Source organism: Arachis stenosperma, chromosome 1, assembly GCF_014773155.1.
Source record: "Arachis stenosperma cultivar V10309 chromosome 1, arast.V10309.gnm1.PFL2, whole genome shotgun sequence".
Taxonomy (NCBI): domain Eukaryota; kingdom Viridiplantae; phylum Streptophyta; class Magnoliopsida; order Fabales; family Fabaceae; genus Arachis; species Arachis stenosperma.
The window spans coordinates 12,856,019-12,881,140 of NC_080377.1; the positions used below are offsets into that span (position 1 = coordinate 12,856,019).

Below are 25,122 nucleotides of genomic sequence, written 5' to 3' on the forward strand. Positions count from 1 at the left end.
AATTATAAAGATAAAATTTATCTAACTAAGATAAAATAATTTGGATAGGTAATAAAAAATTAGTAATTTTTAAGTAAAAAAAATTTTCAGTAAATTTTTTACAAAAAATAAATTATTTTATTATTTGTTAAATTTAAATAATTGAAGATAAGTAAAAAAATTAGTTTTTTATTTATATAATTTAGTACTCACTACATATATTTGTGAGTACTGTACTCTTATTATATGCTTAATTATTTTTAAAAAAATTATTTTATGAAATTATAAATTAAGTTTTTTATTTATACTATTATTTAATTAGAATATACTATTAATTATTTCTTTTATAATTATTATTGTAGATAAATATTAATTTTACTGTATGTTTTACTATGTTAGTATGTAAAGATAAATTAAATTTGTCAAATACAATAGCAAGTAATTAATATTTAGTACTAATTGTTTATTATATTATTTTTATTTTAATGAATCACTTTTTTATTCATAATATCCTTCGTTTTATTAGGTCACATTTTGTTTCACATAATTTTTTATTTCATTAGTTAATAATAAATAATTTAATTATTTTTATTTTATTTTAAATTTTTATTTATAATATTAATTACATTTTACTTTATATTATTGTAACAAAAAAAAAATAAAAAATATACAAGCTCAAACTAACAAATCAAATTCTTAATTGAATTTAATTATTAAATGAAAATAAATGAATATCATTTTAAAATAAAATATTTTAAAATATATTATAGATAAAAGTTAAAACGTAAAAGGAGAAAAAAACTCTAATAAATCCCTAAATCGAAGGTATTGGGAATCCTTCTCCTTAGCTTCAATCCCCTTTTTTTTGAATCCATCTTCTCATATGTGTCAGATTTCGATGATTCTTTGAATTTGGTTATCTTCCTTCAACGACACTCAGGACATGCATTGCTTCAGGAAAATGTGTGTGACTTTCTTAGTGGCTGGACTTCTAAAAGGTACGGTCTTTAGCCACGCAATAATATTACTGATACAAAATTATTGCGCACAAATTAGACGGAGATTTGTGACAAACTCATATTTTCGTGGCAAGAATTATATAAGGCTTTCACATCTTCGGAATTTTGATTTCCCACCAACAACACCCACCGTAGCAAAGTTGGGCGCGATGAATATTTTTTGTATCGTTCCCACCATTTTCTCCCATTTTTTACTTAAATATCTTCCCTCTATTTTGGTTAAAAATTTTTAACTGTTCCCTCTAATTAATTTGGTGCAGTACAAAATCACACTGCCAGAGAATTGGGAAAATCTTTTATCAGGTAACACTTAACTATTATCCTTTCTTATCCTCTTTTAATTTCTGTGAGTATCATGTTTATTTATATTTTTGTGAATATCATGTTTATTTATATTGTGTAAATACAATTTCTGCAATAATTATACTAAATGTTTTTCTTATACTTCTCGTTATTTTTGTAATTGTTGTTATTAGGTTATTGGGTGTTTGCTCTTGTTAGGTTTTTGTTATTTAGTTCTTTTATATTAATGAAAAGAAAGATATGATATGTTACTGCGATATCTTTTCCTTCATGTTTTTTGTGAAAATATATAGTATTAATTTATCTATTACTTATGTTTTTTTCCTACCGTTATGATGGTCATTTTATATTTGTTGAAGATTATAGTGCATGCTTGCTGGTTGAGGCTAGTTTTATTTGAAAATAACGTCAAATTTTAATTAAAGTGATAAAAACTACATATAGTATTTAAAACTTGAATAATTACATATAAAAAAAATAAACGACAACCTTTAATTTGCATATTCAATTTTTAATGTTTAAACACATTGAAAATGCTATATCTACTTTTGTTTTTTTATTCATAGTGTATTTCGTAATATTCAGGTGATCAAAGATGACAATTCTATCTGAGCATGTTCATACATCATTGCCCCGAATCCCACAATCTTGCAGCAAATCTTCAAATTGGATTGCTATGGAAGAAAGTGAGTTTCTTGAATGCTGTGGAAGCATCAAATTCGCTAAGGAAATGGCTTCTGCCTCTCCTTTCTCCTCGTTGCAACACGCACTCGATGTTGCCCCTGAGGTTTGGTTTAATAAGATCAATATCCATTCTGGTTGGTGGCTCTCAATGCTCACACGAATATCTCTGAAAAAGCACCCTTCTATCGAGAATCCTACGATAGTGCTTCATCCACTAATATGGATTCTACTCTTAAGGTTTGCCACGTTTGCCATTCTTTTTGCGTTTTGTTATTTAATTAAAAATAATCCTTTAAATGTTTCCTGGATTATGGTTCATTTGAAACTTGTAGGAGATATATGCATTGAGCATGCAGTATCTGGTAAGGTTCGGTTTTCCATACTTTAAGAAAGATTCTGATTGGGATACTGATGTTATACTAATGGATTTGAAGGTAATTTTAAAAAATAATTTATTTGGCAAACAATATAAATAGCTGAATTTGAATCATTACATTTTCTTTGCAGATGAGTGTTAAAAACAAGCCGGCATGTGAGTTCCATTGGGCATGTCGAAAGCAATTCAATATCATAGAACGAACATATTGCAAAGTTTTTTCAAAAGAGAGGATATGTTTGCTCTACAACTGAATCGCCAATAATCCAAACTGCTGTAAAAGACTTTGATCTGAACAAAAAGCCGTATCCTATAGATGATTTGGATCCTATTGCGCGTGATAAAGCTAGGCAATTTTGTGAAATATGGTATCCAGGAGAATACTATGTTTGATGTATTTTTGTTTGTTTTACTTTTGTTGAACATAACTATTCTGTTAAATTCCAGTTCTATCTAGGCTTAGTATCTTTGTTTAATGTTATTTTTCGGTTTCAATTGAACATATCTGTCTACTTAATTGATTATTATGACTCATCTGAAAAGTAAATTTTCCATTGTAAGAGTTAATATTCTTTCAAAAATAGCATTCTCGTCCTCTAAAATTTTTATATACTAATGTATCCAGTTAGCATGATTATTGCTATTTAAACAAGCTAATTGAAATAAAATTACTACAATAATATTAGATAAACAGACACACAATACAGAAGGAATGAACATTAAATCAAATTAACATTTATTTCAAAAAAAAAGTAAAATTCAGAGGCTTAAAAATAAAATAAGTTTTATTCCAATTAATAATATGTATTTAATTAAATCAAGTATCAATATTTAAGAATATTTAAATTGAATCTTTTAAGATTTTGAATTTAAAATTTGTTATAAAAAAGGATAAAAGTAACAGAAAAGGATAAAAACAACGACCAATTGATAAGATAGTTCAAATATGCTTAACTAATTCCTAACCCTTTGTTTAACTAATTCCTATAAATATGCTTCATATCAAACATTATATAAGAACTAATACTCATTCTCATTCATTTGTATGTTCTTATCGAGACTAGAGATAAAGGTAAATTATTTCACAACATTATACCTTACTTCATATGATTTAAGTATACTTTATATATTTTTGGATTCATAGATAGCCTGTTCTCTCTTGTAGGACACTGAAGGTCAAATTAAAGAAGACAAATAAAGTGTGGAGCCAATCTTAATCAACTTTTTGAGATTCCAATTACCTTGAAGGTTATATTTCCTTATATTTGATTTTTTATTCCTTGTGCACCACTACTCTCTTTATTATATTTGATTTTCGGAAATATATGATCGTACTTACAGTAACCCGAGATTGACTGAAAAAGTTTGAGGAGACCAAAAATTTTAAGATAAAAATCATGATAAAAGTTTTATATAAAAATAAAATTTATAAATAAAAATTATTTTTTATTACTAATATCATAAAAAATAAATATTTACAAATAAAAATTATAAAATATTATGTAATGGTACTCAGTGTTGAGAATTTTAATAAAATTTTAGTTTCCATAACTACTAATAAATAATTTTATAAAAAATTTTGGGGCCATACCCCTCCATGGTCAAACTAAAGTGTATCTTTGCATACTCATTATAAATATTTGTTAGACTTTTTTACAACCTCAAATACCTTTTTTTTTTTTTTTTACCAAAGATAGGAGACTTGAACCCGCAACCTCAAATGCCCTTACACAATACCATTGTGCATTAAACATAATTTGATATACTTTTAAATAAATCATGCTATCACTTCAGATAAATTTTATGGTGTTTATATTGCCTAACTTTTTCTTTCATATATAACATGTATAACATATTTAAAAAAAAACTATATAACATATTATATATAACAACTTTTAAAATGTTTAAAATATATTAAAAAATATCTATTTACAATTTTTTTAGAGTAAGTTATGCACCGTGTTAACAAGACCATATCCTTATCCATTACTTATTTTTTTTATATAGAAATTTTTTTGTATATTTTTACTCAAATATTATATAAACTTATTTGTTTTATGATTTTCTACCGTAATAATTTTTAAACTTATTATGCATAATTGATTATTGAGGACAAGGTTCATTTTTTTGTTGCGATGCAAATTGTGAGATTCTATAATATAATTTTACTTACTCTATAGCTAATTAGTGAGTAATATTAATATTAGTTTGACGATCTGTTTAGGTTAGTTCAGTAACACCTCCTTTTACACTTTATGTCAATACATTTCTGTAATTTGTTGTGTATATTAATTAGGAACTAATACATGATATGCTGATTTTTTTGTATAATTCATTATTATGCCTTTCATATACTTATATTTTGGTACATTATTATTTAAACAGAGTCATTCAATTATGATTGATAAGAGTTGGATTCATAAATCAATTACATCAACAGAGTATAAATGCGGAGTTGAAGAATTTTTAGAGTTTGCCTTTGCTAGAGCTGCTATAAATGAAAAAATTATATGTCCATGCATCAAATGTGGGTTCAACAATATGGGGACGAGAATTGAAGTATTAACTCATTTACTTCAAAAAGGATTTCCAGAAAAGTATACTTCTTGGTATTTGCATGGAGAAACTATAGTCCAGCCTGAAGAAGAACTATTGGGTCATAATCATACAGAGCCTGTTGAAAAACCACCACTGTATGATATGTTGACTGATGTTTTCGGTATAGATGATATCAACTATGAAGGTGATGATGATGAGCCCTTTGCTTCGAGAACTGATTCCGTTCCAATGCCGTCGAAAAATGACACTAACGAGGATTCAAGAAGAATTACAGAGTTGCTAAAAGATGGAAATCGTAAATTATATCCTGGGTGCGCAAAATATACCAAGTTATCATTTATTGTTGAGTTGTATCATATCAAGGTGTTGTGCGGTGCTACTGACAAGACATTCTCCATGATAGTCGATCTTCTCAACAATGCTTTTTTCCATGCTAACTTGCCCACTTCATTTTATGAAGCCAAAAAAATGATTAAATTGTTAGGTTTGGGATACGAGAAAATTCATGCATGTCCAAATAACTGTATACTCTTTTGGGGAAAAGACAATGAGAAAAAAAATAAATGTGTGGTCTGTAACGCATCTCGATATAAAGTTGAAGAGAACACCAGCAGCAATACGGAAGTTGTGGAAACAAGTCAAGATCAAAAGAAAAAGATACCAGCAAAGGTGTTGAGGTACTTTCCTCTTACTCCTAGATTAAGAAGGTTATACATGTCCTCTAAGACAGCAAGACTAATGCGCTGGCATTCGGAGTTTCCTAATTCAGATGGAAAGTTAAAGCATCCTAGAGATAGCAAGGCATGGAAAGATTTTGATTTATTACATCCAGAATTTGCTAAAGATCCTCGTAACATAAGGCTCGCTTTAGCAACCGATGGCTTCAATCCATTCGGGACTCTCAGTTCAAACATTAGCATTTGGCCAGTGATGCTATATATATACAACTATCCTCCATGGTATTGTATGAAGCAAACTTTCCTTATAATGTCTATGATAATTCCTGGTCCAAAGATGCCTGAAAATAATATTGATATTTTTTTGCAACCACTTATTTGTGAGTTGAACGAATTATGGAAAGGTGTTGATGTCTACGATTCTGTTGATGGTAACAATTTTCGTATGCATGCTGCACTATTTTGGACTATTAGTGATTTTCCAGGTCTTGATAATCTGTCTGGGTGGAATACACATACGAGCCTCGCTTGTCCATCATGTAACTTCGATACAGTCTCCAGAAGGTTGAAGTTTGGCATGAAGTATTGCTTTATGGGACATCGTCGATGGTTACCCGATGATCACGAGTATAGGCACAATAAACACTCTTTTGATGGCCATACAGAACTAAGAGGCCCACCTCCGACGTTACATGGCAGAAGGATTTTGTCCCAAATTGAGAGTAGTCGAAAAAGACCTCAAGATGCACTCAACGATGGCAACATCCCACTATAATGGAAAAAGAGGAGTATTTTCTGGGATTTACCATATTGGAAGGATAATCTTGTTCGTCATTGTCTTGACATGATGCACATAGAGAAAAATGTGTGTGATAATGTGCTTTTTACTATACTTGATGACAAACAAAGGACTAAAGACAACTTGCAAGCTCGTAAGGACTTGCAGTTGATGGGAATCAGAGAACAACTCCATCCATATCCTAATTCTTCCAAGTACCCTGCCTCGTGCTTTAGAATGAAAAATGTTGACAAGGATATTTTTCTAGGTGTTCTAAAGAGTGTCTCTTTTCCAGATGGTTACTCTTCAAATATTTCTAGATGTGTCGATATTAAAAAACGAAAGGTAAGCGGTCTAAAGAGCCATGATTCACACATTCTTCTAGAACATATCTTGCCAATTGCACTTAGAAGATCCTTGCCGAAGGAGGTTATATCTGTGCTTATCGAGCTGTGCAACTATTTTAGAGAAGTCTCAGGCAAATCATTATCACTAGAGAATTTAGAAAGACTACAACAGCGAATTGTTTTGACGCTTTGTCACATGGAAATGATATTTCCTCCAGCATTTTTCACTATTATGGTTCATCTAGTTATTCATCTGGTAGAGGAAGCAATGATTGCAGGTCCAGTGCAGTATAGATGGATGTATCCTGTTGAAAGGTAAATTTTGGCACTCTAACAAATTTTAATTGAATCTATTTGTTACGATATATTTTTATGGATAACTAATTTTCTCTTTTTGTTATTAGGCCCTGGGACATTTAAAATCTTATGTCCGTAACAAGGCTGCACCGGAAGGGTGCATAGCTGAAGGTTACATAATAGAGGAATGTCTAACTTTCTGCTCTAGATATTTGGAGGATGGCAATATTGAGACAAGGTTCAACCGACCAAGGCGCAATGATGACCAAAATGAAAACACTTCTAGTAGTTGCTCTACTGTCTTATCTAAGATTTTTCCAGCCTTAGGAATATCTCGTGGAGCTCATAAGATTTGTTCGTTAACACCAACAGAGAAATTGCAGGCCCATCGTTATGTGTTGACAAATTGTTCACTGGTGGACAATTTTCGCGAGTGAGTTATGTTGTTATTTCTAACTTAGATTTCAATTATTTTCTATAACTATTACATAACTGTAATCTACTTTACCAGAAAATGTAGATGTGAGATTGCCAGAATATACCGTGGTAGAAAAAATGCAACCAAGCTCGTTGAAGAATACATCCATGCCAAATTCCATGAGTGGTTTAGGGATTATGTGAGTTAGTTACATTTTGTAAAACTTGTTTGTTCCAAAATAGAATTTAGGATCACATATTTCTAATCTATTAACACATGTAGGTTGCAAAAAACAATGATCCAGATATCACTCCCGAAATCAAGTGGCTTGCAGAAGGGCCTAATGATATTGTGAAGAGGTTTGAGGAGTTTAATGTTCATGGGTTCAAGTTTCGTACAATGAAGAAAGATCAAGGCCTTAAAACACAAAATTGTGGCGTGGTTATGTCTGCTATTACTAATAGTGTTTCAAATGGCAGGAACCCTATTATAGTAGCAAGCGACAATACATACTATGGTAAAGTGGTAGATATGATAGAGTTAGACTACTTTGGCAAGTTGAGGGTTGTGTTATTCAAATGTATTTGGGTTGATACCACACTTAACAAGGGAATCAAGATAGATCAATTTGGGATCACAAGTGTAAATTTTTCTAACTTGATACACACCGGTGATAATGAAACAGATGAGCCATTTATTCTTGCAACAGATGCAAGAATGATTTACTATGTTGATGATCCAGTTGATGAAGGTTGGTGTTCTGTTTGTCATATGAAATCCAGAGATTTATATGATATGGGGGATTTGAATGAGGAGGAATTAGATGAATCTTTGGTGGAAGACATACCATTTTGTGAGCAATAAGTAGAGAATCTTAAAGAGTTTCAATTGACGAGGGACGAGATTGATGAAGCAGATCAGGATGAAATGCATGTTGACGAAAATGATGATAATGACTGTGATGATGATGATGAAATAGATAATTTAGACAATATTTAATGCATTCTAGATAATTTGTTACTCTAGAGTTTCTCGAGGTCTCGAGAATTGGCTTTGATCTGGATGTTTTTATAACAATAATATGAGATAATTTAATTTTATTATTTAACAACTATTAGCTTTGATGGTTTTATACGTTTAAGGTTGATTTATAGTGATAGTGAGTAATATAGTATGCACTAATATTAAAATGTCTAATGCTAGAAGATAATATTAAATATTGAATAATTACTTTTGACTAAAGTTATGAGAAATATAATAAAAGACAATACAAAAACTAAAGATAAGAGGATAATTAGCTATTTTTTTTTATTAAACTTATGAAAAATCTGTTAGTAACAACTTAAATTATAGAAGACATCTTTTTTTATTAATTCTTTGAAAAATTTATCATTGACGACTTAGATTAAAAAATAAATTAAAAAATAAACACTAAAAATTACCCTTAATATGAGATTTTTTAAAGGTTTAATAAACTTTCCATTCCAAGTATTGTCTAATTTTTTTTTAACTAAAATATTAATTTTTCTTAGTTTTTTTTTAATCACTCTTTTCACTCTGAACTCAAAACAAAAACAAGAAAAGAAGCACAAAATATATCAAGGGATCAAGCAAAAATTGATTCATCACCTTTCTAATAAATTGATTCACAAAATACAAAATAATGAACTAGTTTAATTTAAAATTCAAGATCGACATGAATTCATATCTGAATTAAGTTATCAATCTTACTTGTAAGAAAATTAATACTAATAAATTAATGATTATGTACTCACTTCTATAAAAGTTCTTAATTTTATTAAGTAGTAACATAAACGAATGTGTAAAATTTATTAAATAAATTTTATAATTTTTCTTATAAAATTAAATTTTAAATATGGACTTAGTAATTAAAATTTAACAAACATTAAATTTTTTTAGGTAAAAATATTTACAAAACCGAGTTAATGTATAACTCTTACTATTGTTTCGTGCAAAATAGGAAAATAATTAAATTATAGTGCATCGTTTGAATCATCATTCACATGTAGTGAGAAATTGTGAGGGTCATATATTTATTAAAATTATTTTTACGTTATTTAATATTATTACAAAAATTAAAGATAAAAATATATAGATTAAAAATTAAAAATTAAATTTCTAATCGTATTTGACCGTTAAAAAATAAATAAATAAATAACTATTGTATTAGAAATAAATTAATATAAGATTTATTTAATAGATAATAAAAAATAGAATTAAAAAAAGATTTTCAAAATTTAAAAAAAAAGGTAAAAAGACGGCAACAACAATCATGACTATTCTGAATATTCAAGATTTAAAATTTCAAAGTGCGCTTAATTTTTAATATACCCTTTGGCGGAAACTTAAGATAACCACCCATCACTCTGTTCACGTCTTATTTTGAATCTGTTACTCTATAGCACGTGAAGGTACTTCCTTTAACACGTTACATGAGTCGTCTCATATGACAACATTCTCCAAATAAAAAATACCGGACAATTTTTTTTTTCATTTTAGTGTTATTTGTTAGTTTATTTTAGCAGATTTTCTCATGAAGCAAAAACGTAATAGTTCAGGAGAGACCCTTCTAGCAGAACTTCGACAACCACAAAATATCAACAGCACTCGCTAAAAAAGATCATAACGACCCTTTAGTTGTGAATGTCAAAGGTAGATGTAATTTCAAATTTTTACGTGATTTTTTTATGTTCTAATCTTTGATTTATTTCTTTTATTCAATGCTGCATTCGTTTATAAACACTTCTACCGGAAAAATTACAGCTGGCAAAATGAGTGCCATTCAAGTTTGGTATTTGAAAAAGGAAGAAAAAGTCATGATGGAACTTGATGGCCATGGACAAGGTCAAGATAATGGCGCAAATTTATTGGTACGGTTTCTGGGTTTAATGGCCCGTAGAGCAACGCTGTGTCCAATTTCAATTCAAAGATGGGATCAGATGTCTGAAGACAACACAAAAAAGCAGTGGAACTATATTGAAGTAAGTATGTATACTTTAGAAAAAACCAAAATTTTGTCTGCCTTTTAAAATTTACCTTTATCTTTTTAATTTATGCGCCTTTTCATTTTTAATGTTTAGTTTTGTTCAATTCTTATATTTCCCCATTTAATTTCCTGTATATTATTTTGATTTCTCTTCTGTGATTTTGGAATATGATAATATTATATTAGCTTGAAAATTTTGATATGTCTTGTACTCATAAACTATTTAGATATCATGTTCTCAAAAGATGTGAGTTATGCAAACATTAAAAAAAATAGCTTAAGAATAGTTAATAAAGAGAGAATTTTCGAGAGAGTACTACTTGAAATAGACAAGATAAGAGGATTGGATCTGGTATTAAATAAGAGTGATGATACCTTATTTAAATTTGGTTGTATTGTTGGAAATACAAACAATGTTGATAAACTATGAGTGTTTTGAAAAATGCATGCTGGCTAGCTTGATTAATAGTATTTGTACGTTTTAAAAAAGAGATAAAATGAGAGGAGGATATTAATGTTATTGGGAAAGTGCATGTATCTGACTATATTTTTATTAGGTCTACTTTAAAAAATTCATTGTGTAGAATTGGTTTGTTTTTTGACTCATTAGGTCTGTTTTTTATTTTTTATTTTTAACTTAAAATGTTAAAATAAGTAAAGGGATGAACAATATAAATTTTAACATTATGTATAAATATTTTGAAGGAAAACTTTGAGTTTGATTATGCTGCTGGCATTAAATGGGCACTAAGGACATTGGGTGATTGATGGAAAGCCTACAAATATTCGTTACGAAATATTTATTTTTATCCTAATAAAACAAAAGAAGAAATTCTAGCAACTAAGATTGATTCAGATATACCTCCTATTGAATGGGCGGCTTTTGTGCATCACTACACAAATCCTAAGACAAAGGTAATAGAATAATGTTTCTTTTAGTAGTACTGTTATATTATTATTATTTTTTTATTACAGCTATCTTTTTTCTTGTTATTTTTATAACAATATTACCTTTATTTTTTGTGATTATAAATTTTAAAAACAGTGCTTGCAAAATAGAAAAAATCGAAAGAAGCTTCAAGTATCACATGCTGGTGGTAGTAAAAGCAATGCTAGAAGAGCAAATGAAATGGTATTTTAACGTTTATTCCTATTGTATTTGTAGTTGTTCTAAAAAAGCGTTGATAATGTAACTGTCTTATGATAGGAAAAAAAGTTAGGAAGACCTGTATGTCGGAGTGAAGTTATTTTGTCGACTCTGGTGAAGAAGAATGGAAATTATGTAAATGGTGGGCACAATTTAGCGGTAAGTTATTATGTTATTTGTTTTAGTTTAATGTATAATTTAATTTTATAAATTAAAACTTGGTATACACTAATCTAATTTTTTTTATTGTGTAGGAGCAAATATTAGAGCATTTGCCTGAAGATCAAGAACGTGCTGCTGCTGAAGGAGTACCTTCGAAAGTGTTAGCTCATCCTAATGATGCAATTGGAAAGGTCTTTGGTGCTGAAAATGTAGGGCGTGTGTGAGGTTTTAGTAGTGCTGTATGTCCAGTAGGTTTTGGCAAGTCTAAGCGTATTTTTGGATTTACAACCGGAGGAGTCTCCAGCAACGTATCTCAGCAGCATGTGTTAAATTTAGAGAAGCAGGTTGAAACATTAGAAAAAAAGTTAGACGGATATGAAGAAACCAAAATTCAATTGGCAGCTCTGCACAAATTTTTATCATCAAAATATGGCGATGAAGTACCTAGTATGTCTGGTGATATGTCAGACATTTAGTTAGTATAGTTAATAAATAATAGTTAAAATTTTAAATATATTTACTCTAGAACATGTTAGAATTTTAATTATTTATGTTAGAATTTTTCTTATTTTTTATTGTATACAAATTTAGACTTGTCATAATATTATTATTATTATTATTATTATTATTAATATTATTATTATTATTATTATTCTGAATCTTTATTATATTTTTTATTAAAAATATTAAATATTATATATTTATAAAGTTTGACTTACGTTATTAATGATATATACGTAAATATAATTTTAATTTAATAAAATTGTTCAATTAGCTATGGTCAAATTAAAACGAAAGTTACATATTATGACACAATAAAAAAGAAGTTAATTACAGAAAAAACGTAGCAAATTAGTATAAATTAGCTACGAATGGAATATAAAAACCAGTGCACGTTAGCTACAAAAATAGCGTGTTTAAATAACCCGGCGTTAGCCACGCAAAATATTGTAGTTGAAAAATCCGGCCTGCACAAATTAACTACAGATGAAGTGTGGTAGAATTATACTTTTTAATTTGATAATTTTTATTTTGCCACGACATTAAGTGTGGGTAATGATATATGAATCGTGGCTCTTTGAAGGTCTCCACGGTGTTTAAAACTGTGGCTAGTAACTCCAAAATTGTGGCAAATTGAAAATGCAACCTCCTGATTAGGCACAAATATTTTTTCGTGGCCAATGTATAGTTGCTACCGTTATCTTGAAGTTTAGCCATAATTTTTTCTATGGCTAAACCCTTGTTTCTTGTAGTGTGAGGATTAAAAAATACCCACTAGCACATAGTTTGTCGCACATAAAATAATGGAAAGAATAGGTAATGCAATCTGAACATGAAAGATAAGATATAATAATGGCCACGAACTTACTCAAATTAATTATTTTAAATAAGTCATCAAGATTGATTTTCTTGCTTTTAATTAAAAATTTACAACTTTTCTATTTAGAAAAAAAAAAAAGACTAGCCCGTTTAACTCACGATTTTTTCTTAAATGGGTTAGACTTTTATTTTAGAGCATGTATATATTTAATATATAATTTGGGATGAATTAACCGTTTGACACGTTTAATGAAAGATCTTTCTAAAATAAAAATAGTTATTCTTGTAATAATATTTTTATGTGAAAATGATAATTAGGATGTTAATATATATTGTGTTAAGAAATTTAGTCAAATATATTAAATTATCTTACTGTTTTTAATTATAATATTTTTTATAAAAAAATATCTTCACATATTAAAACCAAAATATTAATGCTCAATTTAATCCTTATTTAGTTTCGTTTGGTTTCTGTCCTGTGACAAAATACAAATATAAAAATAGAAATGTAAAGATAAAAATATATTAGAAAGAGGAAAATACTTGAAAAACAAAAAATTATGTCTGAAAGATAGAAATGTGTAGATGTTTTATAATCCAAAACGGTAGACAACTAGACATAACAATAGACAGAAATACAGAAATTTTTATTTCTCAGAAATAATATTAAAAGAAGGTAGATCGTCATTCATGTGAATGATAAAAAGATGGGATTTTTTTAAATTTTTTTCTGTCTGTGTATCTTTATATTTATCAAACAGAAGCTTAAGTATCACCTTATGCTATAAGAATAATAATTATTTTAGACATTAAGAATTTATATGATATATAGTAGTAAGAGTTTAATTTTCATATACTGACGGTATAAAATATTTTATACAATCGTGCAATCACAATTTTGAATTATTATTCACGTAAAAAATAATTATTTTTATGTACGTGTAAAATAATTTTTCACTGACAACGCATCAAAATTAAATTCATAATACTAAATAAATAATAAATAAAAAAGACATAAATTAAAGGAGAAGACTTACTACATCACCAGGTGAGATCCCTAGCTGAGTGAGAGAAGAAGCAAGTTTCAAACACCTTTGATATGTGTCACTCCATTTATACTCCAAAGAACCATAAACAAGTGATGTTCTTTCCCCACAAAACCTTGCTGCTCTCTCCAAAAAACTTATTGGAGTCAAAGGAGAAGAATTTGCATCACAAAAAACAACACCCTCCATCGATGATCCTTGATCATCATCATCATTTGGATAATGGGAATTATTGTTAAGGGAACTATGAGCTGAAAATATTATTTGTGTTTTTCTACTATTGGAATAATAATAATGCCTTAGAATAACATTATTACACAACTTCATCATGATGAACCTTTTATGGTTCATATGTTGGTGAAGAAAACAAGAAGATCTTGGAAAAGTATTGCTTACTACCCCATTGGAAAAATTGAAGGCACAAATCAAGCCACCACCACCACCATTCATAGATCTTAATGTTGCAAAATCCATAAGGTTTTTTAGTAGTACACCACACAAGCCTAGCTCTGTTTCACTTTATTGGGTTAGTGATATGCTTTTATGAATTATTTTATTTTATATATATGGGATAACCATCAAGCAGTTGGAAAATTAAAGTGCATTTAAAATTGCTTCCTCCCTTGTCTTCTAAGGGTATAAAAATCAACCATCCATGTAATTGTATCAAAATTTAATTGAGAATAAATTATTATTTTTTGTCTCTTAAATAGTTTAATTCTTTTGATAAAATAGCTTCTTAAAAAATAGTATATTAATTTTCTAATCAAAATTGTAATAAATTATTATTTTTTTATCTCTTAAATAGTTTAATTCTTTTGATAAAATAACTTTTTAAAAAAATGGTATATTAGTTTTCTAATTAAAATTGTACCAGTTTAAAAAAGTGCACTATCTTTTAATAACTGATAAATAATTTATATATTCAGTTCATTTTTTCTTAAAAACATTATTTAAAGTTTGATCTCTAATTTTTTATTGTTTTTTTAATTGATTGCCATTGACATAAGAAAATTATAAAAAAAACATTTAGCATAAAATTACTAATTTTAAAAAATAAAAAATATTATTTTAAAATAAATTTACAAAAATTCACTTCAAAATATGAGTGAATTATATTTTTTACTATGAAAACAAATTTGTTTCTCTCACACTAATTTGGAAATAACGTAACACACTCCAACACACCTATTGTGGGTAGACAACATGACTCATCAAAAATGACATTTAACCAATTCCTTAAATGTGTCCATGGCTATAATGTACAAATAAATACAGAATATAATACAATATGAGATAAGATATAATACGAGATAAGATGATATATAAATTTTAAAATATTATAAAATATAAAGACACATATATATAAAATATAAAATATTTTTTAAATAAATTATAATAATATTTATATTTTATTAAATTAAAATATAAAATAAAATTAAACATATTAATACGTAATGATATTTATATGTGTCTAGAAAAAAATGACAAACAGAGTATAATATACGACAATTTGCTTCAAAACATACATATCAAATTAATCATGACCATATCCACAATCCACTAAATTGTCCACCCTAAATAAGGATAACAACTATAAGGAGAGCTCTTCTTATCTTTTTTTTTTTTCCATGTAGAAGATGAATAAATGGTCAAATTTTACACTTTGTATTATATTATTGTTGGTAGTAGTTGAATTAATTAGGTAGATTTACCTTTTGTTGGTGGGTTTTGCTCTGAAAATTTTTTAACCTATGTAACCAAATCTAACTCATCCAACCATTTAACTTTCTTAACTTATAATATAATTGTCGAGCAAAGGGGGAAAAAAAAAAGAAAGAAACCCTTAAATATCGTTATCAACTTGTATAAACCTTGTATTCGGTTACCAAAAAAAGTTTTACTTGAAAATACGTCTTATCAAGGGATTTAATACAATTCAATCAACTAACATAAATAATAGACACCGAAAAAAAAATCAACTAACAAATGGACTAGCTAGAAGGTGCCCATTCCCCACAAGCCACCCTATATATGAAACATAGTAATTAGTAATTACTCATTGCACACTATGCTTGAGATTTGAGAGTTGTCCATAGCTTCCTAAAGTTGGCTAATTAGTTCTTAATTAGTTAATTAATTATATTAATTAGAGTTCATTTTTCACATTATATTGCACAAGGGCACGACTATATGCATGATTAAGTAGAACCATAAACACTAAATGAACCATAATAATCAACAAATAATAATGGTTAATTAATAGAAGTTAGAACTTGGAAATAAATAGTAATAATTTTTTTCTATAAAATCTTCAAGGATCATATATAAAAGAGTATCCAATACATCATTTTCTGACTTTCTGTGTTGCATTTGCATAAACATTTTTATTGTAGGGATCAAAATTTGCTATCTTCAATTTTGTGGGGTGACAAAAAAAATAATGTAGAAAAAAGAATTAGTAAGAAACAAAAAACTAAAATATTTTTTCACCTTAAAAATAAATGTCATTTTCTTTCACGTTGAAAAATACCCAACTACTTTAAAAATTGGATTAATTTTTCAACGTAATAAAAAAATGAAAACGACATTTATTTTAAAAAATTTGAGGCTAACACCATTTTTTTTGGTAAAAAAAAAGGAAATAATTTTAGAATTAATCTAAAGCATCTATTACTGCATCAACAACCTCTTGGGTGGTACTTGATCCTCCAAGATCCTTTGTTCTGACTTTGCCTTGAAGAATGACTTTTTGAACAGCAGTTTCTAATCTGTCAGCAAATGCAGGAAACTGAAGATGCCTAAGCATCATTGCAGAAGAGAGAAGAAGTGCAACTGGGTTTGCTGTTTTTTGTGCAACAATTGAATCCTTTCCAACATTTCCAGCTGAAGCTCCTTGCTCAAACACAGCATGTTCAGCACCAACATTACCTACCACAAGAAAAATGTTAGAGCGATTAATTTTTTTTTCTTTAATTCTGTTTGGAGAATAATAAAAATCGAGTAATGCTAGACAAACAATAACACAAAGTTATCTTATTTAATTTAATATTCATAGTTTGTATTTATAATTATATATTTATTATATTTAAAATTTTTAATGATTTCAACAATAAAAAAATACAAAATAAGAAAAGCATAAAGAAAACTAAAAAAAAAAAAAAAGCAAACTAAGACATCCTTGATTCTCAAACTATGATTCCAAACATTTTAGTAAAAATCAACCTATGAATTAGAGAGACCCACACTAGTTAAATTAAATGTTAATTAAAATGAACACTACAACTAACTACATTGATTCATCAAGTACAATCTAGGGGGACAACTAACTACATTGATTCATCAAGTACACAATCTAGGGGGCTCACACTCTCAAATGGGTCAGCCAGTTTAAATTTGTTTTGTTTATAGGTTATAATTTTTCACTTCGACCTATTTATGAACAATTTGATGGGAAACAGATTAATTCGTTTATCTTTTTATTTATTTTAGTAAAAAATATTATTTTTAAATAAACAAATTTTAAACAAATAATTTTTTTAGTTAATAAATCATATTTTTAAAATTGAATTAGGAGAAATATAGTCACTAAAAAAAAGAATTAGAAAAAATATTATTTAAAAAATTTTTATCGACCATATATTTAACTTACAAATTAACTTGTTTAATTTGTTATTTTTTGGATATTTAACTTACGAACTAACTCGTTTAATCTTTTATTTTTTAAAATTAATCGAATTAAATTCGTTTAATCCAAAATTTAAATTAATAAATGAACTTATTCTATGGGTTTGGTCCATTTTATTGACTCCAGGCTCACGCTAGCTATCATTACAAGTTAACTGAAAAAGAGAAATGCTATAGAGATGCCTAACTAAAAAATGAGATAAAGATGTTCTCTAAAATGTTTCTCTTTAAAAAAGCGTGAGCAAACCTTTTTTTGTTTGTGCTAAGTTGTGCTTTAATACAATGCCTAAATATTGAATTTCCCCTTAGGTTTAGTAATATAACAACAAATTGCAAAAAAAAAAGTTATAAAAAATCCTTGTAAACTACATATACCTCCAGGCATGACTCCTGTGCCTCCACAAATGCCTGCTGCAGTATTTGCAACTAGATTTCCATAAAGATTGGGAGTCACCTACAAATAAAGTGGAAATTAAATAGCTTACATGATAAACTCCATAAGTTACATATTGAATAAAAGTTTATTATTTAATGTACCATGACATCAAACTGCTCAGGCTTTGAAACAAGCTGCATGCAACAATTATCAACAATGATTTCATTGTATTGGATTGCAGGATACTTTTGTGCAACCTCTCTGCATGCTTCCAAGAACAGACCATCTGCTAGCTTCATTATGTTTGCTTTGTGCACCGCTGTCACCTTCTTTCTGTTGTTCAGATACGCATACTCGAATGCATATGATGCTATTCTCTCCGAACAGAACTTCGTTATCACCTTCATCATACCATTCGTAAACACACACACACACATACATCCACTTAAAAAAATAGAAATTTACATACAGTTATCTAGTTATCTTTATGTATGGTCAATAAATAAAAATTGTTAGATAATTTAATATGTTCGCTAAATTAGTATCTAATCTAATTATTTTTAACTATTATTTTTACATAAAAATGATCGAATCAGAACGTAATTTCTCAACTACAAAGAATCAAATTAGGGTTAAGAGAATTTTACCTTAAGACTTTCAACAACACCAGGCACAACCTCATGTTCAAGGCCAGCATATTCACCTTCAGTGTTCTCTCTAATCACAACAATGTCCACATTTTCATGCCTCGTCGGCAACCCTCTCATATTGAAGCAATTCACCAACGAAGCGTAGAGATCAAGCTCCTTCCTTAGATACACGTTCAGGGAGTTCACGCCACCGCCCATCGGCGTGGCCAGACCTCCCTTTATGCACACCTTGTTCTTTCGAATCGAATCCAGAACCTCTTCTGGAAACTTCTTCATGGTCCCGTGCACTTCGAATTTCTCGAAGTACACCGGAGCGTGCATGGCCTCCATGACCTGTTCCACGGCGTCGGTGACCAGAGGCCCGACGCCGTCGCCCGGTATGAGGGTTACCGGGCGAGGGGAGCCATCGCCGGGACGGTGCATGTAGGTTACGGATCTGGACGGTTGAGATCTGGAGAGGAGGCGGTTGAGGAGTGGGATGATGGATCTTGTAGTTGTCATTTTCGGTTGGTTGGGTTGACGGTTATGAAAAGTGCGTTTGTATGGAGGAATAAAGTTAGTTACGGTTAGTGTGGGAGGGAGAAGGAAGCCATGCGAAAAGAGAGAAAGGAGAAAGGAATGAAAAGTCTGTAACGATAACAAGGGGAGATCAGTGGAAGGAGCGAAATCCTAGTGATGGTGGTAACCAATTTTTTTTTTTTTTAGTTATTTAAAAAAATTTAAAAATATTTGATTATTTATTCAGTTTTTGTGTTTTTCTTAAAAAATTAGTTTCTAATAAATTATTTATCCAAGCGACTAGTAAAATTTAATTTTAATATACTTTTATATATTTTTTAATTACATAATATTACATTAATTAAAATAATTATTATTTTGGAATTGTCTGAAAAACTAAAATAAATGTAATTTAGGTCTGAAAATGAGGTTTAAATTTCTTTAGGTGAGGTGCTTCGATGTCTTCTCCGAAAAAGTGAAGCTGCCCGAATTTTTTGAAAAGATTCGAATGGTATTTATAAAAAATTTTGATGATTAATTAAGTAAAAATTTTAAGAAATTTTTTATATAGATTAAAGTTAAGAAATACTTAAATCTGATAAAATATTTATATAATAAAAGAGATAAATTATTTTTGTAACTTATTCTTATATTTATGTTTTTATTATTTAAAAATTTTTAATAATATTTAATTATTTATTCAATTTTTGTATCTTTTAAAAATTAGTTGCTAATAAAGTATTTATCCAAATGACTAGTAAAATTTAATTTTAATATATTTTTAATATAATATAATTTTATATATATATTTAATTACATAATAGTTTTTTTTATTATATTATTTATATTTTTATATGTATATTTAATTACATAATATTTTTTTATAATTTTACATGTTTTTTAATTTCGTGACCTTTTAAATGAGTACGAAGAGATTTGAGTTATAATAACTCGTTGAAATCTAATTACGGAATGTTATGTTAATAAAAAAATGGTATATTAACTAACACTTATGCATTTGCTTGGTTTAGATCTAAATGCTTCTTTCTACTTATTGCACCGTTAAATAATGTATATAAAAAAAGAGAAACTTTGGCTGCATTGAAACTTAATTTGGAGCCTAAAAATCACCACCTCATTGCTGACATTGTTGCATGCTCATATGGATTATAATCTGATTTCTTTTCTAGCTTAGTTGGAGTTGCCTTCTAATTTGGAACCTAAATTAGTATTTTTACTTGTTATAACAATTTAAGTACTTATATATAGAACTTGTTCCAACAGATGAAACCACACTAGATATATATAAATACTTCAAACTCCTTAATTCTATTTCCCTTGTAACAAGTTAAATGAACCAACAAAAAATGAGGCCTCAGCATGTTGAAGATGGTGATCATGAACACCATAGCGGCGGTTCCTGGAGCCGTTTAGCGGCGGTTTTTAACCGCCTCAAAACATTTCGCGGCGGTTCCTGGGAACGCCGGAAGATAGGGCGCGGCAAAACGGATTGCGGCGGTTTTAGCCAACCGCTGGAATAACCGCCGCAAAATGCCATTTAGGTTTAGCGGCGGTTAAAAACCGCCGCAGTATGTGAAGGGAATTGCTATTATCCAATTTGCGGCGGTTACAAACCGCCGCTAAATTGCGGACTGTAAAAAAAATTATAGTGTTGCGGCGGTTTCAAAACCGCCGCCAAACTCAAATTTTCCATTAAAATTTTAAATTTTCTATTATTTTACCACATACTGACAAAGAGTGTTTATTAAACCTTAATTTTTTTACTTTTTAACTAATTTAAACCAAGTAAAACAGCTCAATTAACATAACAAACAAAATTTAAGTTATGCAAAAATAACATATATAACGAAATTGTCATAATATCATCCAAAATAAAGTAAGAATGCTCAAGTTTGATAAAATAAGCCTAACATACTAAACCAACTTAAATGTAAAAGGTATCCAAGACCATTAGTTGAAATTCAAAGTTTTTGTTGCGGGTCGTGGTTTCCAGATGAAGATGGCCCTACGCATGACGAGTCCGGTGTACCGCCCACAAAAGCCAGCTCTTCAGCAATCTCAACTGGCAAATTGCCTCCTAACTGTTGGACTACATATCCCAAGACCTTATGTATTGATTGTCTCTTCGCCCGCTCTTCTTCTAGCTTAGCCGTCAATTCTGCAATAGTCCTCTTATCCTCTGCATTGGACTCTGCAGAACCCAATGGTATTCCAGCAGCGTTACCAAAGATTTGGGTGGGACATGGTCCAGCACCTAGAGCACGAACTCGTCCTGGGTGCTCCTTTCCGAGAACTTGTGCTAACGAGTCATTCTGTGAAAGCTGCTTAGAGGATCCATCCTGCCTCTCAACATTTGAAATTGCTTCCTAAAAATATACAGCATTGGAAAGGAAGAAGTTAACAGTAGCATGATATATACAGTAAGCTATATATTGCTTCAAATTTTCAAACATGACTTACACTAACAACACGCGCATCGGGGTGGATATACGAGCCATCTCTTTTCTTATGAGTCATGATAAACAACTCTCCTCTACCAACGGGCCTCCCTTGCTCTCTCTCCTATATCATTGATATTGACACAATTTAGTAAACAACAATATTTTTCAAGAAGCTTAATCGAAATCTTAATGCAAATGATGAGTTATTACCACTTCGTCTTTTTTTCGTGCCAAGGTTTTGGAGCCCCCAGTATGTGTGTAAACTTGCTTGCTCCGATTTAAAGTGTTTTGTTTACACTTTTTCTATGAACAAGTAACAAAATAAATGCAAATGAGAAAGATATGATGAATATCAAATGTAAGGGAATTACTATGTATACACATGTTTTTTTATGTGGAAATATTAAAATATACCAAGGCTTACCTGGGTGTCTTCATTCAGGCGATAGTCAACGAACTTTTTCCAATCATTTTTGTCTATTCCTTTCGGGTGATGCCGAAGATTTTCCTCATAAGTCCTTATTTGTTTCTAACACCTATGAAACAAGTGGTGTCTTGAATCCTTCCAGTTCTTTCCTATCCTCTTCAAAATATCACGCTTTATTTTTCCTCCAGCATCATCCTCATAGTAAAAGACTCGCTGCAACCCATTTACATCATCATTAACGAGGACCAACAGACAAGTATAAGATTGATATATTTAAGACATGCCACAACAATTACAGGCTAATTTAAATTATTGAAGTATGACCCTCAAATCCAGTACAAGCAGTCGCAATTACGTATAAATGAGAAGTGCTTAAATGATGATGTGACAAACACAATATCAAAATTTTACTAACAACCTAAAAAGAAATAACCGAAAACTAAAATTGCTTAAATTGTAGAAGCTTAAAGTTTTACCTTAAGCATGTTGTACGCATGATCTCTCTTTGCTTTGCTCACCAGCTTCCAACTTTCTAATTGTATGGGGAACAGGGAATAATCCGCACCCAAATTCCCTATGAAACCACTTAGTAATCCTGCCGCCTGACCAATCGGTTGCAGCTGACTGTTAAATGGGAGTACTATCTTCGTATTGGAAGGGAGGGCTATAGCCTCCTTCACACTCAGCTTAGAAACTTTTTTAACACCGTCTTCTAAGAAGTGTATGGGAAACAAAATTAATCTCTAATCATTGCACAAAAGAAAAATAGAAGTAAAGGACTATACAGATCACTGTTTACTAAAATGAGAGGAAAAAAAATGTTTACCGATAACAGTAACTTCCTAGAAATCTGTATCTTTGGCTTTCTTGTTGTTATGCTGACCTTCGACTTCTTGGGCAGCAAACAAGTCGTCAATGTGGTCATCAAACGACGGAACTTCATCCGCCTCTGGGTCGTAATCCTCATCCCCTAATTCTTGATCAGACACTTCCGTGCGATGCCGAGTCTCTATGTTGTCGGTTGGAGTTAGGGGGTCATCAGCAGTACTCGACTGTGCATTCTTTTTTAACTCACAAGCATAGCGTAAAAAAACGCTTAAAGCAAATAGAGAATACAAATTATACCCAAAAAATAGGGAATAAAAAATTATAAAATCTATATGGAACACTATAAGGCACATTACATGATACATCATAGACTGATAGAATATTAGAATTTATTTTTTTAAAATAAATTAACATCATAATCAACTAAGTCTAATTAAATAAGTTTAAAATAAAAAACATTAACTAGTTTTAATGTTAGTTGAAGTATTACTATTTAATAGGATTAATAACTGGTTTCTCAATAAATTTGAATGTGTCATAATTAAAAATGTGTATATCAATTAAATTCTTGACCCGGTAAGTAAAACAACTTGTATAAGTGTAAAATTATTTATTATCAAAGGCCAATAATCAAGCTTGACAAACTGCAACGGTTATACTAAATTGGATATTCAATATTCAAAAGTATATAAACAAATAATAGTGGTGTGGTATAATATTACAATAAATAGAAAGGTGAGTTGAATTTTAATCAAGAATGCACAAATAATCAAAATCCATCAACAAAGGTGAAACTCACATTAATAACACCTTCCTCACAGTATAAGCAGCAACCATACCAAATTAATTAGCTGATAACATAACTTCAACGACAATTAATAAACCATATCAAGAAGTTCTTATCTCATAAGCCATAACATAGCAGCAGCAACAACCAACAAAATAAACCCACAATTAACATATGCAGAATTACAAGAAAAAAAATACAGAAGGGACGGAACAAAAAGCAACTAAAATCAGACAGGTGGGGATTCAGAACAATGAAAAGTATAAAAAATTAAAGACATGATAAAAAAGGCAAGAATACGAACTAGTGAAGGAGAACAAAAATTGTACTTACCTCTTTCAAATGATAATTTTGTGGCTGTAACAATGGCTTTGTGAGCTTTTCCTTCTCCAGTAGTGGAATATATGCAAGTTAATTTTTTTCTACAACATATAAAGAGACAAAAAAAAAATATAATTTATAAAAAAAATTTGTATAAAACTCGTATTATATTAACTAACTAACTATAAAGAGAGCAAAGTAAAATACAGCACCAAAAGAAAAGATATTTGATTACCTTTTAAGGTCAAGAGTCAAGACAGAGAAGCATAATCAAAATAATTCAGCAGAGGAAAAAGAAAGTTACCTAACAATGAAAAAGATATGAAGCGTGAGTGCAGAATTCAAAGTGCAGTTAGAGGAAAAGTTTTGGTAAGTGCATTTTCAGATAAGCAAGCGAAGGCATGCCAAGACCTATCATGACCAACTCACCATCAGAACATACTACACAAACTACAACATAATCACTCATATTTCAACAACTCATGGCAAAAACAAAACCAATTTTACGAATTTTCAGAAATAAAAAACTTAGTTTAGAAGAATTAAAACATGAAAAGCAATTCGATGCTTAGAAACATAACATGCTGATTTAAAGATATTCACCAAAGAGAATTCAACACAACAATTGTAGATATTGATTTCAGAAGAACAAGCTAATAACAATAACTGCTATGAACGCGTAATTTAATCATCAACAAACTTACTGAGCACAGCAAAAAGAACAAGGAAGAATGGCCAGTACACGATGCACAGTGAAAAATATCAGAACAAATGAGAACCGCACTAAATATCAGGAGAAAAAACAAATACAATAAAGAAAAGGAAAAGAAAACCCAACCACTAACATGAAGCGGAGGAAAATATAAAGTATAAACAGGTGAACTGTGCTAATAGAAACAAATTAATCAGATGCTGATTTGTGCAAAATGTAGTGAAATAGAGAAAGGTGGAAACAAATTAAATCAGA

At 29.5% G+C, this 25,122-nt stretch overlaps 3 protein-coding genes across 4 annotated transcripts in view; all 3 read right to left on the bottom strand.

Annotated features, from left to right (window-relative positions):
* The window catches only part of LOC130963462 (isovalerate--CoA ligase AAE2-like), an 18,659-nt gene extending 4,069 nt beyond the window's left edge, over positions 1–14,590 (bottom strand). The window contains exon 1 of the mRNA XM_057889575.1: positions 14,111–14,590. Coding sequence (XP_057745558.1) covers positions 14,111–14,569 — 459 coding nt within the window. The 5' untranslated portion in view covers positions 14,570–14,590. The remainder of the gene's footprint in view (positions 1–14,110) is intronic.
* A 2,185-nt stretch (positions 14,591–16,775) lies between these two features.
* On the bottom strand, positions 16,776–19,333 carry LOC130972629 (isocitrate dehydrogenase [NAD] regulatory subunit 1, mitochondrial-like). 2 transcript variants are annotated; one of them, XM_057898118.1, is made up of 4 exons: positions 18,830–19,333; positions 18,344–18,571; positions 18,182–18,260; positions 16,776–17,050 (listed from the first exon to the last, which is right to left on the bottom strand). In XM_057898118.1, exons 1-4 carry the CDS (start codon positions 19,331–19,333, stop codon positions 16,776–16,778), a joined length of 1,086 nt encoding a protein of 361 aa, XP_057754101.1. The 2 variants fall into 2 exon arrangements, with proteins under 2 accessions (XP_057754101.1, XP_057753374.1); XM_057897391.1 differs by having other exon boundaries at positions 18,344–18,583.
* A 1,835-nt stretch (positions 19,334–21,168) lies between these two features.
* Positions 21,169–23,884, bottom strand: LOC130975489 (uncharacterized). The gene is made up of 7 exons (XM_057900282.1): positions 23,847–23,884; positions 23,103–23,314; positions 22,696–22,931; positions 22,217–22,321; positions 22,003–22,095; positions 21,812–21,913; positions 21,169–21,717 (listed from the first exon to the last, which is right to left on the bottom strand). Exons 1-7 carry the CDS (start codon positions 23,882–23,884, stop codon positions 21,313–21,315), a joined length of 1,191 nt encoding a protein of 396 aa, XP_057756265.1. The 3' UTR covers positions 21,169–21,312.
* Positions 23,885–25,122: the final 1,238 nt, after the last annotated feature.

Excerpts from the sequence above, each read along its gene's own strand:
- LOC130972629 (XM_057897391.1), bottom strand. The coding sequence starts at position 19,333 with ATGACAACTACAAGATCCATCATCCCACTCCTCAACCGCCTCCTCTCC. Across the intron at positions 18,584-18,829 it reads GTGTTGTTGAAAGTCTTAAG|GTGATAACGAAGTTCTGTTC; the intron begins GTAAAATTCTCT and ends GGTATGATGAAG. Across the intron at positions 17,051-18,181 it reads CACAGGAGTCATGCCTGGAG|GTAATGTTGGTGCTGAACAT; the intron begins GTATATGTAGTT and ends TTCTTGTGGTAG.
- LOC130975489 (XM_057900282.1), bottom strand. The coding sequence starts at position 23,884 with ATGGTTGCTGCTTATACTGTGAGGAAGGTGTTATTAAT. Across the intron at positions 22,322-22,695 it reads ATGCGTACAACATGCTTAAG|AAACAAATAAGGACTTATGA; the intron begins GTAAAACTTTAA and ends CATAGGTGTTAG. Across the intron at positions 21,914-22,002 it reads CACGAAAAAAAGACGAAGTG|GAGAGAGAGCAAGGGAGGCC; the intron begins GTAATAACTCAT and ends TCAATGATATAG.